Source organism: Atractosteus spatula, chromosome 2 (assembly GCF_055471065.1).
Source record: "Atractosteus spatula isolate fAtrSpa1 chromosome 2, fAtrSpa1.hap1, whole genome shotgun sequence".
Classification (NCBI taxonomy): Eukaryota; Metazoa; Chordata; class Actinopteri; order Semionotiformes; family Lepisosteidae; genus Atractosteus; species Atractosteus spatula.
Window position 1 is genome coordinate 77,189,670 of NC_142707.1, and position 26,009 is coordinate 77,215,678.

The window sequence follows — 26,009 nt, forward strand, 5'->3', positions numbered from 1 at the left end:
CAGACGGTTGTAAAACATGTAGAATCCGTTTCTTGAACATACAGGTTCTTCTGACCCATCATACTACCTTAGAGAGGAGAGAGATGGCATTGAAGTTGTAACGGCAGGATACAAAAGCCTCTTGACATTGATTGAAAACTATGTTCTTTTCACAGATCACCTAATCGACTTACATTATACATTAGACAGTATACTGTACATAAGAACACAAGAAATATTGCAAAAGAGGAGGCCATTTAGCCTCAACCACCTGGCTGGGAAGCCTGTTCTAAATACCCATGATATCTTCTGAAAAGCAGCATTCACTGCATCACTGCAGTACAGAAAATATTGAGGTCATAACCATCCAACTAATACTTGTGCTGAAAACTCTGTATAACCCTAATCCTAAACCTTTCCATTAATCTAGCAACCCTTCTGTTTTAAATTGGGATGGATTTCTCATTAACATTTGATATATTGTTGAATGAAATTAGTTTCAAGGCAGCTTTGTTGATCTAGGCTCTTAAAACACATATTGAGCCTAAAGGACTTTGTCCCTATAGGTATTTGTATTAATATTCAATAATAAACCATATTAAGTTTTGAGTTGGCAAAAATGGTATTTTTTTCATCTCTGAAACAAGGACCTTAATCTTCTATCGTATGAATAAAAAAAAATAGTACATTTAAGAAGGAATATGGTCTGTTGGTATTTAAAAAAACACCACTTTTCAGCACATAGAAATTTAAATAGACAAAATAAACAACAACAAAAAATATGTAGTGTTATCCTTTCTAACCCACACATTTTTGGTTTTAGTTGATAAATCGTAATTAGGTTTTGTACATCAAACAATAAATTTACTGTATATATGCAGTTCAGTTAATTCTAGGTGGAAAATTACTCTTTTCTGAACACTGCCTTTATTAAATGTCTTTTGTTGAGGTATACTGTATATAAAGTACTTACTGCAGAATTTGGTTAAATTTACTAAACTGAGGAAAAAGTAACACAGAAGCCAAATTCAGGAAAATATAGCAATGTGAGGCTCCCATTCTGGATCATTCATTCATGTAATCTGGCCATTTTTAAAAACAAAGCAGCTTTATATTTTTATAGTTCAGGTTGGGTCAGTTGACCTAAAGAAGGTTCCACGGCCGAAACGTTGTGTTTTCTTTCTTCTCTTTTCAGCATGGAATAAACCTATTACTTGTTCCTTTATATTTTTATTTTGTTTTATTCATAGCTGTCACAGTCGACATCCCCTCCTCCAGAGGGTGCTCCAATCCTCTCTAGATAGTCCTTTTAATTATTACTTCCTGGTGTGTCTAGTCAAGTCCCTTATTAAAGTTTTCTTCCCCACAGCCTTCGGGGCTCAGCTTTGGAGAATGGTTGTCTCATGGCCCACCTACAGTACCACCAGGCTTCACAGGGAGGTCTGAGGTCATAGGCCAGTCGTAGTCACCCTGACCCTCTGAGACCGGGGCCTGGGGCGAAGCCCCATATTCCTGGCTCTTGTTTCTTCGTGTGTCTGTTCCTGTTTTGTCTCCGGATGGATTTCCCGATAATGGACATCTGGCCTGTTTCCTGACTCTCCTGTGGAGCTCCCTGGATTTGTTGCAATAGTTACCCACCCTCCACGTCTGCACGGACTTCCCCATCATCACCGTGAGCACCAATAAACCTCGTGTGTCTTCCCTCAACTCCGTTCCCTATTCCTTTCCGGATTTGCCACCTCGCATAGGGTCTTAAAATACTCTTTCCATGGGAGCCTCACCCAGGAACTGTTACAATAGCAGTTTTTAGCATATTACAAATATAGTAGGACTTTAAAACAATCAAAAAACCACACATGTCCTCATGTTGGGAATGCACACCTGGTGTATGCACACACACTGAGACGACCAAGAGAGAAGCTGTGAATGAACACTATATTACCACACGAAGGAAAGACCTTCATTGCCACAACATTGCAGACGTCATCTGCACCACTTTTCTTCTGCCAGAAGCAACACCTCCAGACCTTGCAAGCCTCTGAAAAGGTCCTCATACATAAATATCTGGGACTGTGGTGAGTTTTACTGCTGTGGAAACAACATTGTTATTCAATTGCCCTTTAAGCCTTTCTCCAGCTCAGAGTGCAATTTCATTGTAATGTAGATGAATAATGTATAATAATAATAATATCTGCTTGCACTTGCAGTATACATCACTTTCAATCACAAAGGATGTCACAGTGCTTTACATATGGAAGGAGATGCACTCCTGAAATGTAAATCTAATAAGTAAATTGATTCTTAAAATGTAGAGAGCTATGCAAAAAATATATTGGTGCTTTTAGAAAATATATTTCAAGGATGTAACTCCTGTGCTACAGTACGTTCAGATTTTTAGAAAACAGTGCGTCAACAAAGTACACTGTTTAGGTTACTTTAGAAGACAATGTACCAAAACAATATATGCTGTCTGGGTCGTTAGATTAGCCGAAAGTAACTGATAAGCTTTGAATAACGAATCTAGTGGTGCTTCTTCTTTCGTTTTATGATGTAATCTGTTTTGTCTTAGGGAAAGGGGAAGTTTTAGAAGGGACAAAGTGCTGAGCTTTCTCTTACAGCGCAACATCTTATAAAAACCCTGTACTGCTTGTAACAAATTGAGTCTCTGGTTGCACTTTGTAAAGTGGCAGCAGGGCTCCCAATATTGCAATATTGAAAAAAAAGACCTTACTCAGGTGAGAACTCTCTCTTGTGGCTTCCTTGATAGTTATATTTCCATGACACTCCACACACCACAGAAACGCAGCAACCGTTTGGGTTGGGTGATGCACCGCAGCCATTATCAGGTGGAGAAGTGCAAAATCACCTATTGGATTAATAGGAATTTCAGGTAGGCCAGATTGTGCACGCCCAGAGAGGAATTTAGCCCAGATACCAGGGTTAACACCCCTGCCTTTAAGGAGGGTGGTACAGAATCTAGTGACAGAGGAGGCAGGACTTCAGTTTAACATGTCATCTGAAGGATGACACAGCATCCTGGCACACAGAACTGGGACATTGGTTTGGAAATCGGTCCAGTGGAAAGATTGCCCAGTCAACTGGTGTACCAGCACCACTTACAGAATGTGGTTTTCCTTGACGGTCTCCCAGTACCGTATAGTAGAGTTTTAAAATCTTGTCTTACTTTTAACAGTGATGAAGATCATGACAGTGATGGAGAAGCTGAAAGTTTTTGTTTTGATGGCCCTGGATTGTACATTGCAGGTTGACTGAGATGATTCAGTTTTCCTGAAGAATGAGGTGTTTTCCTCTGTTTTTGTTCCCTTCTGAAGCTCTTTTTGAAAACTTGTGTGGAGGGTTTTACTGGAATTGAAAACCCTGTTTCATGGATACATGGAACATCTTTTCACCATTAATTATTTATGCAGTAGTGCTATTGATTGAGCTGTGCGAATATGATATGATGACAGGCTGCGAAACATTGTTTCTTGCACACCCTGTGACATGTGGAGAGAAATGACACGACAAGAAGTGTCACAATATCACAACACATGTATAAGAAGAGTCGTGTGCAGCCAAATAGATGGTACAGTAACTTGCAGTGTTTTGAATAACAAATGGACCCATGTGTGCGATACAGGCCACACACAGGTTTATTGAGAGGGATGAGTTTGTGCAAGAAGCTTAAGGAGTGAGGTAGCTGACAGGATAATCAGGAAGGAGGACCGGACTGGCAAACAGGAACAGGAACAGGAAGCGGAGCTGCGGAGGGTCGTCAGAGAGTAGGACGCGACACAGATCCCAGAGACACGGAGCTCACAGATCAGGGTACACTGAGATGGGGGGATGAGAGGGGCATCACAGTTTGCATGCAAAATTGTTGCATGTACTGTAGGCTGCTGCATGGAAGACACACAGAATTAAAGATTATACTAGCCCCCTGTAGAGATCACAACTCAGTAATACAGAAGAAGAACATGCTTGGGGAATAGTACTGCCAGGAACAGCATAACATTGGGAGTGACTTGGGCTTTTGTGGACCATCAGTCCATCTTCACTAGACTCCAGCGGTGCAGCGACTGCTGGATCACCATTGCAGGAGCACCGAGATCCAGCCTGCTGGCAAGCAAGGATGTGTGAGGTGAATGAGTACGTTACTGCCCCGTCTTTCTCACACCTGAAGAAGGCTCCACGGCCGAAACGTTGTGTTTTCTTTCTTCTCTGTTCAGCATGGAATAAACCTATTACTGGTTCCTTTGCAGCCTACGCATGCTGACGCAGCTCCCCATCTGAACTGTTTAAGATGAAAGCCTGTTCTGGGTCTTAAATGATAAAGGCAGAATGTGTTGGTCTCAGCAGAACTTAAGTCTGTAGTACAGTTGTTTTAATGGCAACTGATGTGCAGCGTTGTAATGACAACGTTTTGAGACCTCTGTTGCACTTGTTGGTGCAGCAACATTGATGTCAAGGCAATCCCTCCTTTTTTCAGCCCAAGAATGACAAAGGTTACTTGAAGCTTTCTGCTTCAATCTGGGATCAATATCATACAGCTAATGCATCACTAGATTGAATTGCAATCAAACAGATGTGGGATGATTTGAGTAGTTGTATAAAACTTTGTGAAATACTGCCATTTAGTGTTGCTGATCTAATACAGTGGTGTGAAAAAGTGTTTGCCCCCTTCCTTATTTCTTAATTTTTTGCATGTTTGTCACACTGAAATGTTTCAGACCATCAAACAAATTTAAATATTAGACAAAGATAACACAAGTAAACACAAAATGCAGTTTTAAAATGAAGGTTTTTATTATTAAGGGAAAAAAAAATCCAAACCTACATGGCCCTGTGTAAAAAAGTTATTGCCCCCCGTTAAAACATAAATCAACTGTGGTTTATCACATCTTTGGAAAGCTGAGTTCAATTTCTCTAGCCACACCCAGGCCTGATTACTGCCACACCTGTTCTCCATCAAGAAATCACTTAAATAGGACCTGCCTGACAAAGTGAAGTAGACCAAAAGATCCTCAAAAGCTAGACATCATGCTGCGGTCCAAAGAAATTCAGGAACAAATGAGAAACAGAGTAATTGAGATTTATCAGTCTGGAAAGGCTTATAAAGCCATTTCTAAAGCTTTGGGACTCCAGCGAACCACAGTGAGAGCCATTATCCACAAATTGCGAAAACATGGAACAGTGGTGAACCTTCCCAGGAGTGGCCGGCTGACCAAAATTACCCCAAGAGCGCAGCGACGGCTCATCCAAGAGGTCAGAAAAAACCCCACAACAACATCCAAAGAACTGCAGGCTTCACTTGCCTCAGTTAAGGTCAGTGTTCATGACTCCACCATAAGAAAGAGACTGGGCAAAAATGGCCTGCATGGCAGAGTTCCAAGACGAAAACCACTGCTGAGCAAAAAGAACATAAAGGCTCGTCTCAGTTTTGCCAGATAACATCTTGATGATTCCCAAGACTTTTGGGAAAATACTCTGTGGACTGACGAGACAAAAGTTGAACTTTTTGGAAGGTGTGTGTCCCATTACATCTGGCGAAAAAGTAACACAGCATTTCAGAAAAGGAACATCATACCAACAGTAAAATATGGTGGTGGTAGTGTGATGGTCTGGGGCTGTTTTGCTGCTTCAGGACCTGGAAGGACCTGGAAGACTTGCTCTGGTAAATGGAACCATGAATTCTGCTGTCTACCAAAAAATCCTGAAGGACAATATCCGGCCATCTGTTCGTGACCTCAAGCTGAAGCGCACTTGGTTTCTGCAGCAGGACAATGATCCAAAACACACCAGCAAGTCCACCTCTGAATGGCTTAAGAAAAACAAAATGAAGACTTTGGAGTGGCCTAGTCAATGTCCTGACCTGAATCCAATTGAGATTTTGTGGCATGACCTTAAAAAAGCGGTTAAGGCTCGAAAACCCTCCAATGTGGCTGAATTACAACAATTCTGCAAAGATGAGTGGGCCAAAATTCCTCCACAGCGCTGTAAAAGACTCATTGCCAGTTATCGCAAACGCTTGATTGCAGTTGTTGCTGCTAAGGGTGGCCCAACCAGTTATTAGGTTTAGGGGGCAATCACTTTTTCACACAGGGCCATGTAGGTTTGGATTTTTTTTTTCCCTTAATAATAAAAACCTTCATTTAAAAACTGCATTTTGTGTTTACTTGTGTTATCTTTGTCTAATATTTCAATTTGTTTGATGGTCTGAAACATTTCAGTGTGACAAATATGCAAAAAAATAAGAAATCAGGAAGGGGGCAAACACTTTTTCACACCACTGTAGCTGCTTTAGAGATGGAATGGAGAAATATCCCTATGGGCTGTGTGTACCGTCTCTGACAGTCTGTGCCAAGCCGTTTGCGTGCTTGCTTTTGAGGTAATTGTGTAAAGTAGCACATTGCTTTATTGCTGAATATGTGTAGGAGTAATTGCATCACTTAGTGAACTACACATTGTATTTCATATCTTCTATGATTAATTGAGGAGCAGCAATACTATCTTTTGTGTTTGACAGTACCTTTAATTTGAGGCAGTTTACATTTTGTTCCCTTCCTAGATCTGTGTTCATCTATTATGTTCAAACTGTATGTATGGGGTATGTTGCCTATCCTCAAGAGGCTCATAGAGTCTTAGTCATTGCTTAACAAGCACATACATTCTTTCACACACTGTAGAGACTGTTGAAAGTGGTTGAAAGTGGTGCGGTATTGATGTTTTGCTATGTAAGTACAAAATCCCACTCCGGCCTTGAAAAATCTGCCTCCCTAAAGTTCCGCCTTAATTCAGTTGATGGAGAAAATTCTCTTCCTTCTCTTCTCTTTTGTGGAGTGAGGCTGCTGGCTACCCCATATTACACAGGTCAGTGCTATACATCCAATAAATACTGTTCACTTTCAATAGTGTGTCTCCTTCATCCACTTATTGTAGGATTAGTAGAACATTGTGCTACTATGTATACATTACAGTTCATCTCATACATTAGGTTTGATAAGAACCTGGTTCTCTTGTGTCATTTACTGTTTAATTATATAAAATATACGTTATTGGCAATATAGTGCAACTTCACAAAAAAATGTTAAGTCAGGAAGTAATTTTATGTTTCATTTTTCTTTTTTCTTTTATATGTTATATAAATTGAAAATTAAGAACGTTGAACACTTAAGCTGTTTTTCTAACCTGCTTTATAATGTGGCTGTTAAACAGTAAAATCATGTTTATGACCTGTGTTTCTGATGAATTTAGTATGCATCGTTTATTAGCTGAAATTGCATTATATACCCAAGTGAATTTCTTTCCAGTACATTTGCTTTTTAAACCCATGTTGGAGACTCAGTACAAGATGTTAATTCAATATTCAGAGTTTTACATTTTCTACTTCTACTTCTCTCTCTGAAAATCTTGTTGTTACCTGGTCATTCAGCTTGTCAAAGAAGCAGTAGCTGCTGTACTTAACTGCAGTTTAAAAATGAAAATACGAAAATCTTCAAATGTATATGTCATGTTCTGGAATTCCACTGGATGCAAGGAGAGTCGATTTTTATTTTTTGTTTCACATACAGTATCTAGTATGTCCGTCCTTCCATTTTCTAACCACTTTATCCAGTAGAGGGTAGCGAGGGAGCCAGGGTCTATCCCAGCAAGCAACGGGCTCAAGGCGGGGTACACCCTGGATGGGATGCCAGTCAATCACAGGGCACAAATAGACACAGACACAAACAGAGACACATTTACTCACACACTCACACCAGGCCCAGTTTTTCCAGAAGCCAGTTAACCCACCAGCATGTCTCTGGACTGTGAGAGGAAACTGGAGCACCTGGAGGAAACCCACATGAACACAGAGAGAACATACAGACACAGATAGCACTCAAGGAATAAGAGCCAGAGCTCCAGTGCTTCAAGGCAGCAATGCTATCACTGCGCTGCACTAATTGGTATTTATTATGAACTAATTAAAAATTTACAATATATATTTTACTGTTACTAAAGGCATGTACCCTATTGCTCATGTAAACAAATCTGCTTCTTGTCACGATGCTGCAGCTTCATTTTTATATTACCTGACTGCTTGGATAATAGAAAAGGAGCATATAGAACCTTTAGCTATCAAGAGAAATAAACGTCTGCTTCATTCTATGGTCTGCTGATCCATAGAAAAAACAATCCCTATTGCGTGCCATAGCCATACTCTCAAATGCATCACCAAATCTCTCATGCTAAGAAAGTTATTCAAAGCTCTTGTTTTATGTGCATATAAAATAATGCAACTTTAAATAACTCAACCATCTAATAATACTTTCCTTAACAGAAAGCTATAATAGTACAGGATTGTCTATAAATCTGCTATTAGTCCAGTGGGATATCCGTTATTTTATACACCAATAAAAACAGAAGATTGGGCACTATAGGAACAGATGAAGATTTACAGCAGCACAAAAGTTTCCAAGATTAGTAGTGAAGCCTGTTCAAGTGTTCAGGTTTCTCAAAGTAAAGTGAAACAAATTAAGTTATTTGAGGGCTCTTTGTCATGTCATGTGCTTTATACCATACGGTGTCGCGGGAAGCCGGAGCCTACCCGGCAAGCACCAAGTGCAACAAGCGCAAGGCAGGGTACACCCTGGACAGGACGCCAGTCCATCGCAGGGCCAGTGCAAGCCAGTCATACATGGGGACAGTTTGGAGGCCACGGTAAAGGCCGAGGGGGGAAATTTGGCCTGGACAAGGGGATAACTCCCTACTCTTATCGAGAGATGCCCGGGGATCTTTAATGACCACTGAGATTCAGGACCTCAGTTTAACGTCTCATCCGAAAGACGGCGCCCACTGCAGTACTGCTTCCCCGCCACTATCCCGGGGCATTAAGACCCACACAGACTGCAGGGTGAGCGCCCTCCACTGGTCCCACTAGCATCACTTCCAGCAGCAACCAGAGCTTCCAGGAGGTCTCCCATCCAGGTAATGACCAGGCTCAACCCTGCTGAGCTTCAGTGGGCTTCCAGTTGAGAGCTGCAGGGTGATATGGCTGCTGGCTCCAGGGGTTGTTGTATTTGCTGAAAATATTGTGAATTAGAGATAAGTTGCCACAAAGAACCATACCTGATGAAAATGTTTTAAAATAATATTTAGACTGGATATCAGATTACATGTGTAGATTTATATCCAGGTGTTGAATTGGCAAAATGTTTTCAAAATTATGATTATATAACAATAGGAAAAACTAGTGATAAAACAGAATACATACATACTCTCCAAGCATGTCAATATTGCCATTTTGACAAGTCCAGTGGGGAATCCCGCTCCTGCACCTGGAAATGCCAATAATGAATGGAGTTGGCTGGTATCAAATCCAGCAGACATTACAGCCAAAGGAAACTGGAAAGGTGGACAATCAGTAGATGCAGGAAAGGACAGAAGAGTCAATGAATGTGAAAAACCCTCACTTTGGAGACTGGAGCTGCAGTCTGGGAACAAACAATCTGTAGTTCACTTGGACAGAGAGCATGCATGTTGCAGGCTAGTGCCCGAGCTGTGTGTTGGAACAGGCCAGGTGAATCTCCACAGATTATTAAACCAGGCAACAGTGAGGAGACAGAAAAGTACAGAAAGAATGCCCTCATGTACAGCTACAGTACCTTGCAAGTTACCTAGCCCCGCCCACTATTACACGCCAATATTGTTCTATTAAGTATAATTTCAGATGGGCTCTGGTTGACTTTGACATTGCAATAATTTCTACTGACATGCCAGGTCTAAGGAAGTTAAAGTAAAGAGATAATATTTTTGTAAAAAGTTATTGAGAAAACTTTGTTTTTTTAAAACATTTGAAATGCATTCCTATAACCATGTGGTTATTGCACTTAATTTCACTAATGTACTGTAGAGTAATATCTGAACCAACTTTATCACCCTACAGATATCCATGTGTTTCTGATTGAAGTGTTTGTTTTCCTTTTTAGTATATATGATTTTACATATGCAAAATAAATATATCTAAAGTGTTATATACTAATGCATTTTGTAACATAATTATGCTTAAAATGGAGCTAAACACATGCTGTCTCTGACACTGCTTTAATTGTTGTAATCATTATTTTTACGAAGTTGCCATGGCTCCTTTGTCCTACAGGTGATCTATGCTCTGAACACCAAGAATGATGAGCACGAAGCTGCTATCCAGGCACTCAAGGAAGCCCACGAGGAGGAGGTACAGCAGATCCTGTCAGAGACTCGTGAGAAGATCCTGCAGTACAAGAGCAAAATCAGTGATGAAATGGACCTCAAGCGCCGCATCCAGTCCCTAGAGGAATCCATGGAGCTGCACGAGCGCATGAAGCGCCAGGCCCTGGCCGAGTTCGAGACCTACCGGCAGAGGGTGGAGGACATGCAGCTGTGCACGGAGGCCCAGCACACACAGAGGGTGGTCACTATGTCCCGGGAAGTGGAGGAGATGCGGCGAAACTTTGAGGAGAAGCTGCGCTCCTTTGCGCAGGTGCAAGCCCAGTTTGAGCAGGAGAAGCGCCAGGCGCTGGAGGATCTGAGGGCGGCCCACCGCCAGGAGATCCAGGAGCTGCTCCGCAGCCACCAGAGCCAGAACGCCAACTACAGCAAAGACCAGGAGAAGCTGAGCCAGCTGCACAAGGCCGAGGTGGATTCCCTGTCGGAGCGGGTGGAGGAGCTGAAGCAGGACAAGAAGAGGCTGGTGGAGGAGTACGAGGCCAAGCTGAACAAAGCCCAAGCCTTCTACGAGCGGGAGCTGGATGCCATGAAGAGGACTCAGCAGCTGACGGCTGAGAACCTGCTGGCCTGGAAGAAGACTGAGGCCGAGCTGCGGAAGGAGTTCCACGCGCAGGAAGCTGCTCTTCAGAAGACCTTGGGCAAGCTGCGCGCTGAGCTGCAGAGGGTACAGGAGGAGGCCCGTGAGACGAGAGAGAAATCTCAGAAGCTGCAGAGCTCTCTGAACACAGCTGAGAACAATATTAAGGTATGGCAATCTGTCACTGTGTCCGGCTGTTTTCAATTCCTTGATTTCCATGTTGTAACTGGCTTCACAGCAGGACACAACCAAGATGTCTCGCAACGAGGAAAACAATACCAGTGTGTTGTGTGTTTTTGTATGTTACTGTATGTCTTAGTGTATTTTTTCTCACTCATAACATTTTAAGGAATTGCCTACGGAAAATATGAATAATTATTTTGGCATAGTTTTATATTTATCAGTTCATTGTTTATATTAATCTGAGAGTAGTTTTCTTTTCACTTTAAAACCTTGATTATAATCCCAACCACCTTTTAATTGCTATACCTGTCTTTTTTAAATCTACATCATGTCCTAACCCAGGATTTAAAGGTATTTTATTTGAATTAAATGTTAATCATTTTGAGATTTGGATGAATGAATGAATTAAACGTTCATTTGGATGAAAATTAATATATAATCCTTCATTTAACTCTTCTTAGATGTTAATACAGGTTTGTGCACAAAACCCGAGAATTAGATTTGAAATTAGAATTTTATAAATGAGGTTCATGATAATTTAATATTTATATCTCAAACAATGGTTACTATTGTATTCAGTAGTCCATTTTGAAAATTTTATACCATAAATAAAAAATGGTCCTGAAATATCTATGTTATTGTAAGTCAAAAATATAGAAGTCAGCGACATATTGAAGGCTTTAATGGATATCACATAACTAAATATGATTTACATGAATTAAATGAAGCTTCAAAGAAAAACAAAACAATAAGGTTATTCTCAGATATGAACTGTGGCAATTTGGTTGAGAATTTGGTGCTACAAAGCAATTTCTTTTTTGTGTTGGACTTCATCAAAGTGAGTGGTGAATTCCCTCCCCTGGACGTGGGACCACAGAGCCTTTATCACCCATTTCAAATTGAAACACCCTGTTTTGATGATAATTGCATTCTGGGGCCCACAGCTTGCGGTGTAGGATTTGGTAAACTGACCTATCGCTCACCAAACAGAGGACCGCGCCAAGTCCATTCTCCAGCACATTGATCTGAAAATAAAAAAGGCAATTTAGTTTGGGGACCACTAACACATTTTCTTCATTCTAGTCAAAAAAGGTCAAAATTGGCCTACATTGGTAACCAAAAATTAGTTCCCTTTCTGCAGTGTGAAGTGTGATAAGGAGTCTGATGGACATTTTTGGAGTAAACCCTTAATTACGGCATTTTTCCAGGCTTGATCTGGATCTGGATCTAGTTACTCCTTTTCCCACAGCAAGGTTATTCATTCAAAGAATAATACATTCTTGAATCCCTGGAGGGTGGATCTGTACAACACTGTGGTGCAGCAAACCCTGTACCTCACGAGGGAAAGGCAGCTAGAAGGTTTGTGACCAGGATGGAATACTAGGGTTGTATCTTAATGTGCAAGGACCTCTGGGTCCTTACACTGGAGTGGACGTGTTTCCTTAGAAATATTTTGGCTTTTAGGGTCATGCAGTCGACTGTACTGTACCTGTGGTCTGTCCTGATCACAGTATGCCTTCGATGCTTTTCCTGCCAGAAAGAGAAGCAGTTTTGGATTCCTGGACAAAGGCTCTGCCATCTGCTCAGACGCCAAGTTCTCATGTCATCATCCTGTGGTTTTTTATATGAATGTATTATTAATGATCTTTTGCGAGACATGAGCAGCTTGCACCTCCACCTCGCTGTGCGTTGCTTCGTTGGAGTCATATCTTCACAGACACACTAACTGTTCTTTACATAGCCCTGGGGGGCTTCCATTTGTTGGTGTTAGAACTGGAACTGGGCTCTGGCCACCTCCTGCTGGGCCCTTCCTGATCTTTTTGTTGCAGCAGATGGGCATCCTGTTGCGCCGCTAAGAGCTGCTGCTGAAGTACAACATCATCCACTTTCTTTTTTCTCTTATTTTTTATGATTTGGGATTAAGGTACTAGCACCCATGACCCCATGTGCCTGGGTGCCCTGTCTGGTTCTGGTCTTCAAATTTCTCTTGAGCATGAACAAATCTTGAGTGATCTGCTGTCTGAACAGAGCTGATGTCTAACAGATTGTTATTAGGATGGAAGCTGGTTCTCATTTCCTCTTTCATAGTTGGGTCTGGTCATGCACTCATTTGCTATCTCTCTGCTTTAGGTTTTGATGTTATAGACCCTAATGGGGTCTTCAATAGACAAGCTTCTTAATCTCCCTTAACCGCTTACATAGTCCTCCAGCACTGAGCTCCACCTGGGCAATGCAGGGAGGATTCCAAAAGAGTAGTAGTAAAAATGTGAAATTGTATATAATATAATACATATAAGATGATGTCTCTATTACTACGAAAACATATTTTTGCAATATAAATAAACTAAGTATATAGAGGATTATATTATAGATCTAGATCTTGACTAGTTTTTGTTGGTTTCTTCACTATGAAATCTCTCCTCTGCAATAACCTGCAATAACAGATACTGTATATTTATTATGAAGAAGTAACCTTCAATGGTAAATCTACTTTTCCATTGCTCATAAATAACATTTAAATATCTCTCTTTGTTGAAGAGGAACTGCATATCTGAACTGCAATGATACACATTTTTTAACAAAAGTCAGAAATCTGTCTGGCAATAACATGCCTTCTGGTTGCATGGATTGCACTTACTCACTAAAGTGCTTGACAGCTTACCTTCATTCCATATTTTGACCTGCTGTGTGCTGAGAGTTAGATCATCAATTAGTCATTTAAATTTAAAAATTTAAAATCTTCTGCATGGCAATAATTAAACATAATGGTTTGTAATACTGATAACTCAGGAACACTACTAATGCATCAGAATATGGCAGACAAAAGGTACGTATGAAAAATGGGCAGAATTACCTCCTCTTATTTGACATCTTATTCTTCTTTCTGAAGACAGAAATGTTATCAACATTCACTGTAGTTTTAATGTTCACACTCCAACACGCTTGCATTAAAGCTTAAAGAACTGCTCTTTATTTTGGTGAAAAACGAACTTTCAGTACAGTACATGTGGATGCACTTTTTCAGGATCTCCATAAACAACTTGAAGAGGTCACACAGGATGCAGAGATTCTGATGATCAGACAGAAGGAGACCGAGTGTGAGCTGGAGGCCACTCGTGACCGCGTACAGCAGCAGGCCACCGAGATTCTCCTGAAAGCCAGTAGGAACCTTCTTCTTCTGTTGCTTCATCATCAGTACTATTAGTACTATTGCTATTATTGTCATTGTTTTTGTTGTTCTTGTTTCTGTGATAATAACAAGCCCAAGAAGAACGCTTACTAGGATCAATAGTGTGAGTACAAGCAGCAGGGGGGGTTTACATGCAGTCCGCATGTGGAGGCAAGATTTCCACTGCTGCAAGAGCACAAAAGATACAATGCAAGTGTGTACAGTATGCTTATTATTCATTATTCACTTGGGAATAATGCAGACAAAGTCCATTGTTTCTTATGTTTTATTCCTATTTACTTTTTTGTTAAATAGAATAAATGTTAGAATAGAACTATTTTAGTAGGGTACCACAATAGTGCAGTACATATTTTTCATAAGAACTGAAAAAAGGCATTGTGGCTTTCATTGCGCACATTTTCATTCTCTTCTCTCTGTGTCCTGCTGTGGCAGTCTGAGTGGTGCAGACAGCCCAGCCTCCAAGCTCCCACATTACCTGACTGAACCACTGTATGGCACAGCTGGGTACAGCTGCCAGCTCTTTCATGCCTTGTCACCCTGATGAAGAATAAGCCCTCAGGCAGGGACTGGCGCTTGGCCTTGCTGCACACCTGCCTCGTGGAAGGACATGTGTCTTCAGTTGTGTGGAAGTGAAAATAAAATAATAGAAATAAAGGTTATTCACAACATCCAGCAGTGGCAGTGTGAATGTTACACATACTGGAAATAGGCCAGAGTTTGTGAACTTTGTTTAAAACAGTTTTTAAGAAAATAATACTGGTCTTAAAGTCTGTTTTTTTTTAACTTTTGCTGATTTTATTGACATTAATGACATTTTTCTTAAAGGTTTTGGAGAAGTGAAAGATTGAGTACTTATACAGTATATTTCCAAAACTGGTCCTTTTCTGTTCATCAGAATGCAGGAGGGCCTTTGCAGCTTTGACTTTATTCTTGCTGCTGGAACTACTTAAAGCTTTCCAAATTTGTAAAACAAGAGCATTTTTCCAGAGTGGTCTGTTTTCACTTGACTTTCATGTCAATAGAAAATTAAAATTAATGATTGCTGAAAAACTCATCAATATAAAAATCCAAGGAAACTGAAGCACACCAGTACATACAGTATTAATGAAGCACAGTTTGCATGTCTAGTCACATGTTAAAAGGCAGGCCAAGTTTGCCAGATCTGATTTTCACTGATGCCTAACATCAATACTTTCTATAAGAGTTCAATGAGACTCTAAGAGCACATGAGCTTGTACACAGTAGTGTAGATGTTTATATTTGAGATTGGGTATTTACGTGCTGCGTGGTAGATATTGTATGGTGTATATAATTAGAGAATTTGTATATTGTTTCAGCAATGTAGTGCTTTGAATGGTTTAGCTATGGTCTAGGTTTTCAACAATGATTAGATCACTTACAACAGATAGCATGTCATAGTGTGCATCAGGTCCTCTGGTTCACACATTGTAAATATGTTTTATAGGTGATTGCAGGGGAAATAGGATTTTTCCTTCCTTTTTACACATTGTCACAGGTGAATCTTTACATTGCCTCCTTTTAAATAGGTCCCTAAAGGTATGAAATACCCTGGGTTGATTGTAAAAGTGGAACTAGAAGAAATTGCTCCATAAAGTATGTCCAATTTATATTAGAAAATTCCAGATGGTTTAGACAGCTTCATGGACCTGCCTTTGTTGCTGTGAAACAGAATAGTTCTAATTAAAACAAGTGCATTGTACAGCCGTATCAGTAGAAAACAGGAAATTATTCAGTATGTTTCTTTAGGGTACACCAATTCTGAATAATATTAATCTTAGACCCTACATCATATTTTTAAGTAAATTAATCTGATACTATTACTAATCATAGTCTGTGAAACCTGCCTATAAAGTCTTGAAGGGGAAAGGAATCTTGGCCTCTCAGATGCTAAATATATAGAGCAAGGAACTTTATTTTCTGCTTATTTTAGTTTTTAATTTTCAGTTTATTCACCTTTTTTACTGTGTTAATTGTTGAATTTCAACAGTTTGATTTTAAGTGGTTAGGGTTTTTGGGCTTTACATTAGAAATGAGCTATTTATGAAAACAAACTTAAAGTAATTAATACTTGAATTTAAAATTAAGGAAATTTTAGATTAAAATAATCCAGGCTGAATTATAGTATGTCTGGGCATATATACAGTATATATATTTCATATGTATATTTTAGCTTTTAGTGGATGTTTCCGATTTTCTCCAGGCCACATTGGAACTCTTCAGGCTACACAAATGACTCACGAAGCTGCGATAAGGGATCTGGAGTCTGAGAAGTCCAGACTGAAAGACAAGGTGGTCCGTCTGGAGGAAGAGAGGACCATGTTACAGAATAAGACACAGGCTCTGGATGAGCGACAGAAGCAACAGATTCTCTCCCTGGAGAAGGTAGCTGCTGAGAATGGAATACAATTATTTTAAGTGCATTGTTATGCTCTGCTGTGAGGTGAATATTGCATTATGGAAGTGCTCAACATGACTACTTTACACTGTACTATAAATCCTTTAGGGACTGTCAACATTTCATGCTTAACCGGAGGAAATATTAAAGTCAGACCTGTAATGTACTACAGTTTTTGTAACTTAGTGTAATTTCTTAGTTTTGTCCAGTGCGTTAAATACTGTTTATTATTATTGCATCAGACTTTGTATGGAAAACAATTGATTATCTTTTAAAGGAACAAATGCAGCTCCTGAGTATATATTGAGAAGAATAACAAAAGGTATTATTAATTTGTAAATCTGTTCAATTGAACTATTTATATTTTATTTTTTTATAAGCATTTTATAATCATTGTAGACGTTCCATATACTGGTTTATTAATGCTTTTTCTATGTTTACATTTTTGATTTCCCATGAAATATTTTTCCCTCTATAAATTAATAATCAAATAATAACCAAGGAGTGAAATGGTTTCAGTAAAATATAGGAAATATATTTTAGATATAACTTACTAGTTTTGCCATCTCACTCTTACTAAAGATTTTTTTTTAATTCCGTCCTTGTATTTCAGCAATAACATTTCAGTAAATACATATTTATTTAAAAAAATAATCATTCAAAATACACAAGTATTTAATTGTAAAATTATAGGAACATTCTGTTCTCTTGTGTTTCTTTTCTGTTGCTGCCAGTAGTGAAGCTATTCAAGAATAAGCCTTGAAAAGTGTTCTAGTCTTCTGGTGCGCTGCTGCAGCTCCAGAGCAGCCAGACGCTCGGGCAGCTCGACAGCTCCTCCTGCCTCACTCTAGGCCCCCTTGCAGTTTGTGAAATCTGGGGATCTGTTTAATCAGTACACCTGCAAAGGTTTAATAATGAGGAAGAGTGCCAAACAGATTCTTTTTTGTCTTATAGTTGGATTGTTGAGCTGGTTAAATGAGAGTTGATTAAAGTAAGTCGAGTTTCATAAGTACGTCTAATTATTGGCTTGTGTGTAGGGATGGGCTAGGGAAAAGAATAGGGTTCGGTTTGGGGTTTGGGTTAAGGTACATTAAAGTGACAAGAAAAAGATAAGCAAAAGATTGCCATTGTTAGAATGTGTAATTGGTTGAATCCTGGACTATGAATATTTTCTATGAAATTCAACACACAAACAGCTTGCCAAAGGGTCAGGTGGAAAGGTTTCATTTGACATTAATGTTACATTGAAACCAAAAGCTGCAGTGACACATTAGTGTATGTAGCACACTGTAATATTTTCTGTAGACAGTGATGTTATAGAACAATTCCCTTACAGCCCATGAAGCTAATACAGCTGAAAATTGCTGCAAGCACAGGAGATTTGGAGATGACTTGATCATTCATGGTCACTGCAGTGTTCATAATATTGCTATTGAGCATAGCTTCTAGCTTTAAATGAAAAGAAACGTTTTGGAAAGCATAATTCTGAGGAAACCAGCTTTCACTGTTTGGTATAAACTTGACTTTTGTTCATTTGCCGTTGCCATCTCTATGTCAGTATAACAAGCAGCATAGTAAATTGCAAATGCAACATAAAAAATCCATTTGTTCTAACTTTAATTGTATCTGCTGTTACTTATGCTGTTCCTGTTGGGCTGGGATCAGTACACAATTCTTTAAGTTGTGTAAAATGTGTTTGTGAAATTAAAAACACATCTTGTGAGATGGAATTAAAGTGTATACTTCCATATTTGTCAATATCAGATAGGTCTGAAAAATAAAATATTTTAATCAAAATATAAAACTGTAAAATATGTATTAAATATAATATATATATCAGGTTATAAAAGCCTTATAGTCAAATTCAAGACATGCTGTTGTTTATGATGAGTGATCATTTCCTGTAGTTGGTGAAATTATTGGACAAGATTAATGTCTGCTCTTATGTGGCCATTATTTTGAAAATGTTTTTTACTGTAAAAAAATTGAAAAGGTAAAATTTTATTCCATGCTGAAAGATTCCGGTTTTCTTCAGGTGTGAGGTAGAGAGGGAAAGTCAGAAGTGTTTCTTTTCCTTTCAGCACAGTATTAACTTTGACCTGTTCCTTTACACACAGATATACAGTGGTGTGAAAAAGTGTTTGCCCCCTTCCTGATTTCTTATTTTTTTGCATGTTTGTCACACTGAAATGTTTCAGACCATCAAACAAATTGAAATATTAGACAAAGATAACACAAGTAAACACAAAATGCAGTTTTTAAATGAAGGTTTTTATTATTAAGGGAAAAAAAAAATCCAAACCTACATGGCCCTGTGTGAAAAAGTGATTGCCCCCCCTGTTAAAACATAAATCAGCTGTGGTTTATCACATCTTTGGAAAGGTGAGTTCAATTTCTCTAGCCACACCCAGGCCTGATTACTGCCACACTTGTTCTCAATCAAGAAATCACTTAAATGGGACCTGCCTGACAAAGCGAAGTAGACCAAAAGATCCTCAAAAGCTAGACATCATGCTGCGATCCAAAGAAATTCAGGAACAAATGAGAAACAGAGTAATTGAGATTTATCAGTCTGGAAAAGGTTATAAAGCCATTTCTAAAGCTTTGGTACTCCAGCGAACCACAGTGAGAGCCATTATCCACAAATTGCGAAAACATGGAACAGTGGTGAACCTTCCCAGGAGTGGCCGGCCGACCAAAATTACACCAAGAGTGCAGCAACGACTCATCCAAGAGGTCAGAAAAAGCCCCACAACAACATCCAAAGAACTGCAGGCTTCACTTGCCTCAGTTAAGGTCAGTGTTCATGACTCCACCATAAGAAAGAGACTGGGCAAAAATGGCCTGCATGGCAGAGTTCCAAGACGAAAACCACTGCTGAGCAAAAAGAACATAAAGGCTCATCTCAGTTTTGCCAGAAAACATCTTGATGATCCCCAAGACTTTTGGGAAAATACTCTGTGGACTGACGAGACAAAAGTTGAACTTTTTGGAAGGTGTGTGTCCCATTACATCTGGCGAAAAAGTAACACAGCATTTCAGAAAAGGAACATCATACCAACAGTAAAATATGGTGGTGGTAGTGTGATGGTCTGGGGCTGTTTTGCTGCTTCAGGACCTGGAAGACTTGCTGTGGTAAATGGAACCATGAATTCTGCTGTCTACCAAAAAATTCTGAAGGAGAATGTCTGGCAATCTGTTCGTGACCTCAAGCTGAAGCGCACTTGGGTTCTGCAGCAGGACAACGATCCAAAACACACCAGCAAGTCCACCTCTGAATGGCTTAAGAAAAACAAAATGAAGACTTTGGAGTGGCCTAGTCAAAGTCCTGACCTGAATCCAATTGAGATTTTGTGGCATGACCTTAAAAAAGCGGTTAAGGCTCGAAAACCCTCCAATGTGGCTGAATTACAACAATTCTGCAAAGATGAGTGGGCCAAAATTCCTACACAGCGCTGTAAAAGACTCATTGCCAGTTATCGCAAACGCTTGATTGCTGTTGTTGCTGCTAAGGGTGGCCCAACCAGTTATTAGGTTTAGGGGGCAATCACTTTTTCACATAGGGCCATGTAGGTTTGGATTTTTTTTTCCCTTAATAATAAAAACCTTCATTTAAAAACTGCATTTTGTGTTTACTTGTGTTATCTTTGTCTAATATTTCAATTTGTTTGATGATCTGAAACATTTCAGTGTGACAAACATGCAAAAAAATAAGAGATCAGGAAGGGGGCAAACACTTTTTCACACCACTGTATATTAGAACCTGTATAAAAAATATGAATTGGATTCAGCAAATGGCTGGTAAGGTAACAGAAACCCATCCTTTGTTACTTAAATGTTAAGTTAAGTGTTCCTTCTCTTCACAATACAGGCATTAAAGGAGGAAAAGCAAAGCTATGAAAAGGAGATGATGAGCATTCGTGCCAAGTATGAGGAGGACACTGCTCACTTCAAAGAGGCTCAAGCCAGGGCACTGGAGGAGTTATCGAAAAAGCACCGAGCAAATCTAGAGACCACACAAAATACAGCTGACCGGGAAAAGAAAAGAATGCAAGCAGTAAGTATTTCAGACCTGTTACCTGCTGAAACTGAACATGAAGGAAACTGGTATGGGTACAGAATATACTTTTTAGCAGCTTGATTAACAGTGTGAATTAAATCAATTAGAACATAGAAAACAAGAAAAGGCTGCAAACAGGAGGAGACAGATGTGCCCATTTCCCTCATATGGTAGTTTAATACCTGAGTGAATGTGAATTTTCTTCTGTCCTCCTCCTCAATGAGCCTACAGTCTGAGTCTTAGCTAGCTGGCAGGGAAGCCTTATCCAGAAACCCAAAGAAGCTCTTTTTAAGATGTTCCTAATATTGTCTGTCTTAAATAACTTTTCTTTTAGTTTCCAATTTTAGTTGACAATCGCCTCACACTAGGAATCATTCCGATTGTTTCTCTTTGAACTCTTTCTAAGGCTGTAATATCCTTTTTGTGATAAAATGAACAAACTTAACATATTTCAGTTTTATTCTGTAATCTGGTCTTTGTAATGTGTTGTAAAGCTTATGCAGCAGTTCATTTGGTTTAAATTCCACATGTATACCTACACATTTTGTTTTCTTTTTAAAGGGTTAAATTTCAGACTGGAGTAATATAATAAGTTTATTATATTGCTTTTCCTAATATGTATCAATGATATAGATTCTGATGTAGTCTGTAAACCTTTCAGGTTTGTAGGTGATAATAATATAGGATAATAAAAAATACTGTAGAAGCTGCATTGGAAATTCAGAAAGATAAAAAGTTAAGGCTGGGCAACCAATCAATTGAAATGATAGCTGAAATGTAATATTGACAATATTGATCAAACAAAGAGCAATACAGGCAGTTAGCAACTATAAATACTGTGTCTTGCATTAATAACTTAAAACTCTTGACATTCTTCTAATTACTGTATATTTCTAATGTATAGTCCCTCCAGAAATATCCGAACATTACAGTTAAAAGCAATTTGTATTTGTGATCATGAGATTAATATAATATTTATATAACATATACATAGTTTGTTTTGGGTTAATTTCATGCATGCATATAATCATTACAATTACCCAGTGGTTTCAAATGAACAAAAGTATTGGGACTCATTCACTTTGAGTACATTTCAGATCATGAAAGTAAGTATTTTGTTGCATATCCCTTTGAGGTAATAATTGCATGTGGGCACAGTTCCATTTGTTAGTTCCACGTTTTGAATAATACCCCTTATTTCTCTATGACTAGGAAAGTACTATTATGGCCCTGTGATTTATTGGTTTGAAGCTGTCCTAGTCTCTTTAATGACTCAATGGCCTAGGCTCAATGACTCAATTCTAATGGTTTTTTAAACCTGGTACACATTATTGTCAACCTTTCCTGAAACACTGCATGTAATAATCATATTTATTGTTTGTTTTTGATTGTATTATTCGTAAACTGTCCATCAAAGTTTACTTCGATGTTCACAGTTTCCTTGGTGTTACAGCATTTGAAAACAGCATTTGTTTTTTGGATTTCTAACCTCTGCTGCAATATTTTTTTGGACTGTCTTTGCTAATTCTAATATCTTCTCTCAGTTGTACCTGTAACGTGGTATACTGACTCTTTTTTAATCTTGCAATCTCTATACACTTTGTAGAGCCCTCTCTTCCTTTACATTTCTTTCTTAATTTCTCCATTGAACCTTTAAAGCCATGTTTTCCTAGACTTCAACTTGTTTGTTCTGGGAATGGAAAATCTAGTTTGAGCCTTTAATATTGTGATTTTGAATTATATCCATTCTTCTTCTATTGCCTCTGTACACATTTGTGTCTGTTTCTCTAATTGTGAGCTCTTATTTCCAGGAATTCATTTTTTCCCATCATTTGAAAATGTAGCTCCTGCATGTTAGTTTCTATTTTGTCTTTGTTATTGATTGAAGTATTTATTTTTCTTAAAGGGAGAAATTTGGGAATAAAAGTATACAGTTCTTGTTACGGGCTTAGGTGTTGCTGGATAAAGCAATTATTTTTTCATTGGTTAACATTCTGGGAGTGAATATTAAATATGCAGTTTCAGCCAAATTTTGTGAGATAGCCAGCAGCCATGTCACCCTGCAACTCACAGCTGGTAGTCCACTGAAGCTCAGCAGGTGTGAGCCTGATCAGTACCTGGATGGGAGACTCCTGGGAAAAACTAAGGTTGCTGCTGGAAGAGTTGTTAGTGAGGCCAGCAGGGGGCGCTCACCCTGCGGTCCATGTGGGTCCTAATGCCCCAGTATAGTGACGTGGACACTATACTGTAAAACGAGCGCTGTCTTTCGGATGAGATGTAAAACCGAGGTCCTGACTCTCTGTGGTCATTAAAAATCTCAGGGTGTTTCTCAATAGTATTTTTAATGATCACACAGAGTCGGGACCTCGGTTTTACGTCTCATCCAAAAGACGGCGCCTGTTTACAGTATAGTGTCCCCGTCACTATACTGGGGCATTAGGACCCACATGGACCACAGGGTGAGTGTCCCCTCCTGGCCCCACTAACACCTCTTCCAGCAGCAACCTTAGTTTTTCCCAGGAGGTCTCCCATCCAGGTACTGACCAGGCTCACACCTGCTGAGCTTCAGTGGGTTGCCAGTTGTGAGTTGATATGGCTGCTAGTTGATGATGATGATGATGAAACACTTGCTCTCCATCCACAAAAAAAAAGTCAAAAGAGTTTAGAATTCAAATAATTCACAGTCCAAAAGTTTATTCTAGGAGGAGGAAGATACCTGAATCAATGGCCAATACATTCCAGTCTGCCTGAATAGACATTAGAAGTATTGAGGTAAAGGTAGATAGTTTCACTTTGGGTTCATAGTGATCTAATATTCCCACTTTGCCAGGACAGTTCCATTTATGGAATTTCCGAGCTATTATTCCTTACTGTCTGAGGCTATACCGACTCTATAATTGCTTTCACCTCTCCAGAGTACCTCTGGCAATCCCTAAGTCATCCGAGTTTAATGCACTTTATCCCACAATGCATTTTTTGTGGTTTGTTTCTAGGCATTTATCTTCGTTTAGTTGAACTGTGCAATCTGTGAATGTGGCTCCATTTCAGCTGCTTCCTGCAGCTGAAGATCTTTTAAGTGCCCATGAAGTGTGTCATGGTTTATTGTGATATCAGTCACTGCAATGTTTGAAGAGGATTTTGTTTCTAATCTTTTTAGACTGGACTGTGCAAGTTTAGATTTTCATGTTTTGCAATTGTAAACTTTTAGCCGTCTCCCCCTTCTGTTCTTTTCTTTTCATTTGCATATCCTTTCAACCTATTCAACATACTTTTTTAGTAAAAATATAAATCAATAGTCAACATTGTTATAAAAAATTAAAAACGTTATGCACCAAATTATCTTATGTACTATTTGAATAGATGTATGTATTGTTTGCTGCAAAACATATTTATCTGTGGTTAAATATATCCCTAAGTACATTATATTGATTTCTTACATGTTAGCCAGTATGTAAAGTTTCAGCTTTGCTAGGGTAGCCTAGGCTGTAGACCTGCTTGTGTAGCCAATTACAGTATCTAACTTCATTTATGTACATGGAAAGGCTCAGACTGGTGTCCACAATCTGAAGTATTCATCATTTTCCTCTCCTACCACTAAGGCAATATACAGTATCTAGTAATATGCATAGGACATTTTTATTTCATTTTATTTCTAAGGCTCTAAGATATGCAATGTTTAATTTCACCCTTACTTAACTGAGTAACTTAGGGTGTTCAGCAGCAGTAGTACCAACAGTTACCACTACATGAACTACTACTTTTGAAGTACTGTACAAAATAGTTGTTTTTTCACCTTTCAGTCTTCACCTTTCAGGCTACTTTGAGACACAGTCGTATGCAAAATTGACAGGAGTCCACAGCACACTGTTAATTACACAAAAATCTTCTGTGTGGGAGAGCTGTCAGGAGGAAACCTTTCCCACTACCTCATCACAAAAGTCAACATCTAAAGTGCACAAAACAAAACCTTGATAAGCTGAAAACTTTTTAGAACAAAGTGCTGTGGACTGATGAAATGAAAATTAAACTTTGTAATGTAATGTCCCAGAGTCAGTCAGAAGAAATTGAAGCGGAATAGAGGTTGGATATTTCAGAAAGACAATGATCCGAAACATACCTCAAATTCAACCATGAAGTACTTACAGGAACGAAAGATTAGGGTTTTGGAATGGCCTTCACGGGCCCCAGGCTTGAATATTATTGAGAATCTGTGGGGAGAGCTCAAACATGCAGTGCATGCAAGAAGACCTAAGTATGTTTCTGAGCTAGGAGAGTTCTGCAAGGACAAGTGGGGAAAAAAATCCCCAAGCAAGAATAGAAAGGCTACAGGAAACATTTGGAAGCTGTGAGTCCTGCCATAGGAGGTGTTACTAAGTACTGACTGACAGAGTCCCCCAACTTTTCCATGGTCCATATTCACTGTTGTATTATTTTGAGTATATACAAAATTGTAAATAAATATTAATCGTGCATTAGAATTGTAGGAAGATGTCATGTTTAAGTTTGTGCCACGCAGAGCTTGTGTCAGCTTCTTTTCACTTAGAGATTCACTGTAACACACAGTTTGAACAGGGTGCCTACACTGTTGCACAAAACTCTTTTATGGCTGCTTAGAAAACGTATTTAAGAATAATGGACTATGCAAAAAATATTCAAACTCCATTTTTAAATGCAAATAATGCGATCATACTCAGTATTCCTACAGATAAGAGTTAATACTGATCATTTAAATATTATTTGAAAACGGGGTTGATGGTTGATGTAAACGAATATGAGTGGATCTTCTGCTGCTACTGTATTAAATACCAATGTCAAATTATAAATATTTTAAATAACTTTTTACATCATTTTCACATCATAAGGCTTTCTTAATTATAATTCCACTGAGTGCATCTTATAGGTTATCATTATAAAATAAAGACATTTGTTATTTAATTTTAGCTGAAAGCGAAATCCAGTTCATGTGCAGTTCATATGATGAAGGTGCTTTGCAGAAAACATAATATTCACTGCAATTTAGAAAAGAGGCTGTTTGGCTTACAAAATAGATTAAAATAGTTCCTTAATTGGCATGAAAAAAGTTTAGATAATGATAGTGTTCATATCAACAATTATTGTATCCTTCATGTTGAGAGCAAGGTCAACATCTTAAACAGACCACTAATGCACAGTAATGAAATTAGTTTTATTGAGGGCAAACAAAACAGTATAGTAACAGAGATGAGCTTTAAGTAATTTATTTTTTTTGTATAACTTGACTTATTGACTATACCTTTTCATCTGTGTCAGGTAATGCTGCTCTGCTGTGCCCCACAAAAAATATGAAATGACAACTTTTTACTACTATGACTACATT

The 26,009-nt window shown here is 38.8% G+C and overlaps 1 protein-coding gene across 4 annotated transcripts in view; it reads left to right on the forward strand.

The window, feature by feature from the left end:
* Window positions 1-26,009, forward strand: part of fam184ab (family with sequence similarity 184 member Ab) — a 145,635-nt gene that overhangs the window by 55,754 nt on the left and 63,872 nt on the right. For all 4 annotated transcript variants that reach the window (XM_088929724.1, XM_088929742.1, XM_088929733.1 and 1 more), the window contains exons 2-5: window positions 10,118-10,972; window positions 14,013-14,148; window positions 16,399-16,580; window positions 20,465-20,650. In XM_088929724.1, the coding sequence (XP_088785850.1) occupies window positions 10,118-10,972; window positions 14,013-14,148; window positions 16,399-16,580; window positions 20,465-20,650 (1,359 nt within the window). The remainder of the gene's footprint in view (window positions 1-10,117; window positions 10,973-14,012; window positions 14,149-16,398; window positions 16,581-20,464; window positions 20,651-26,009) is intronic.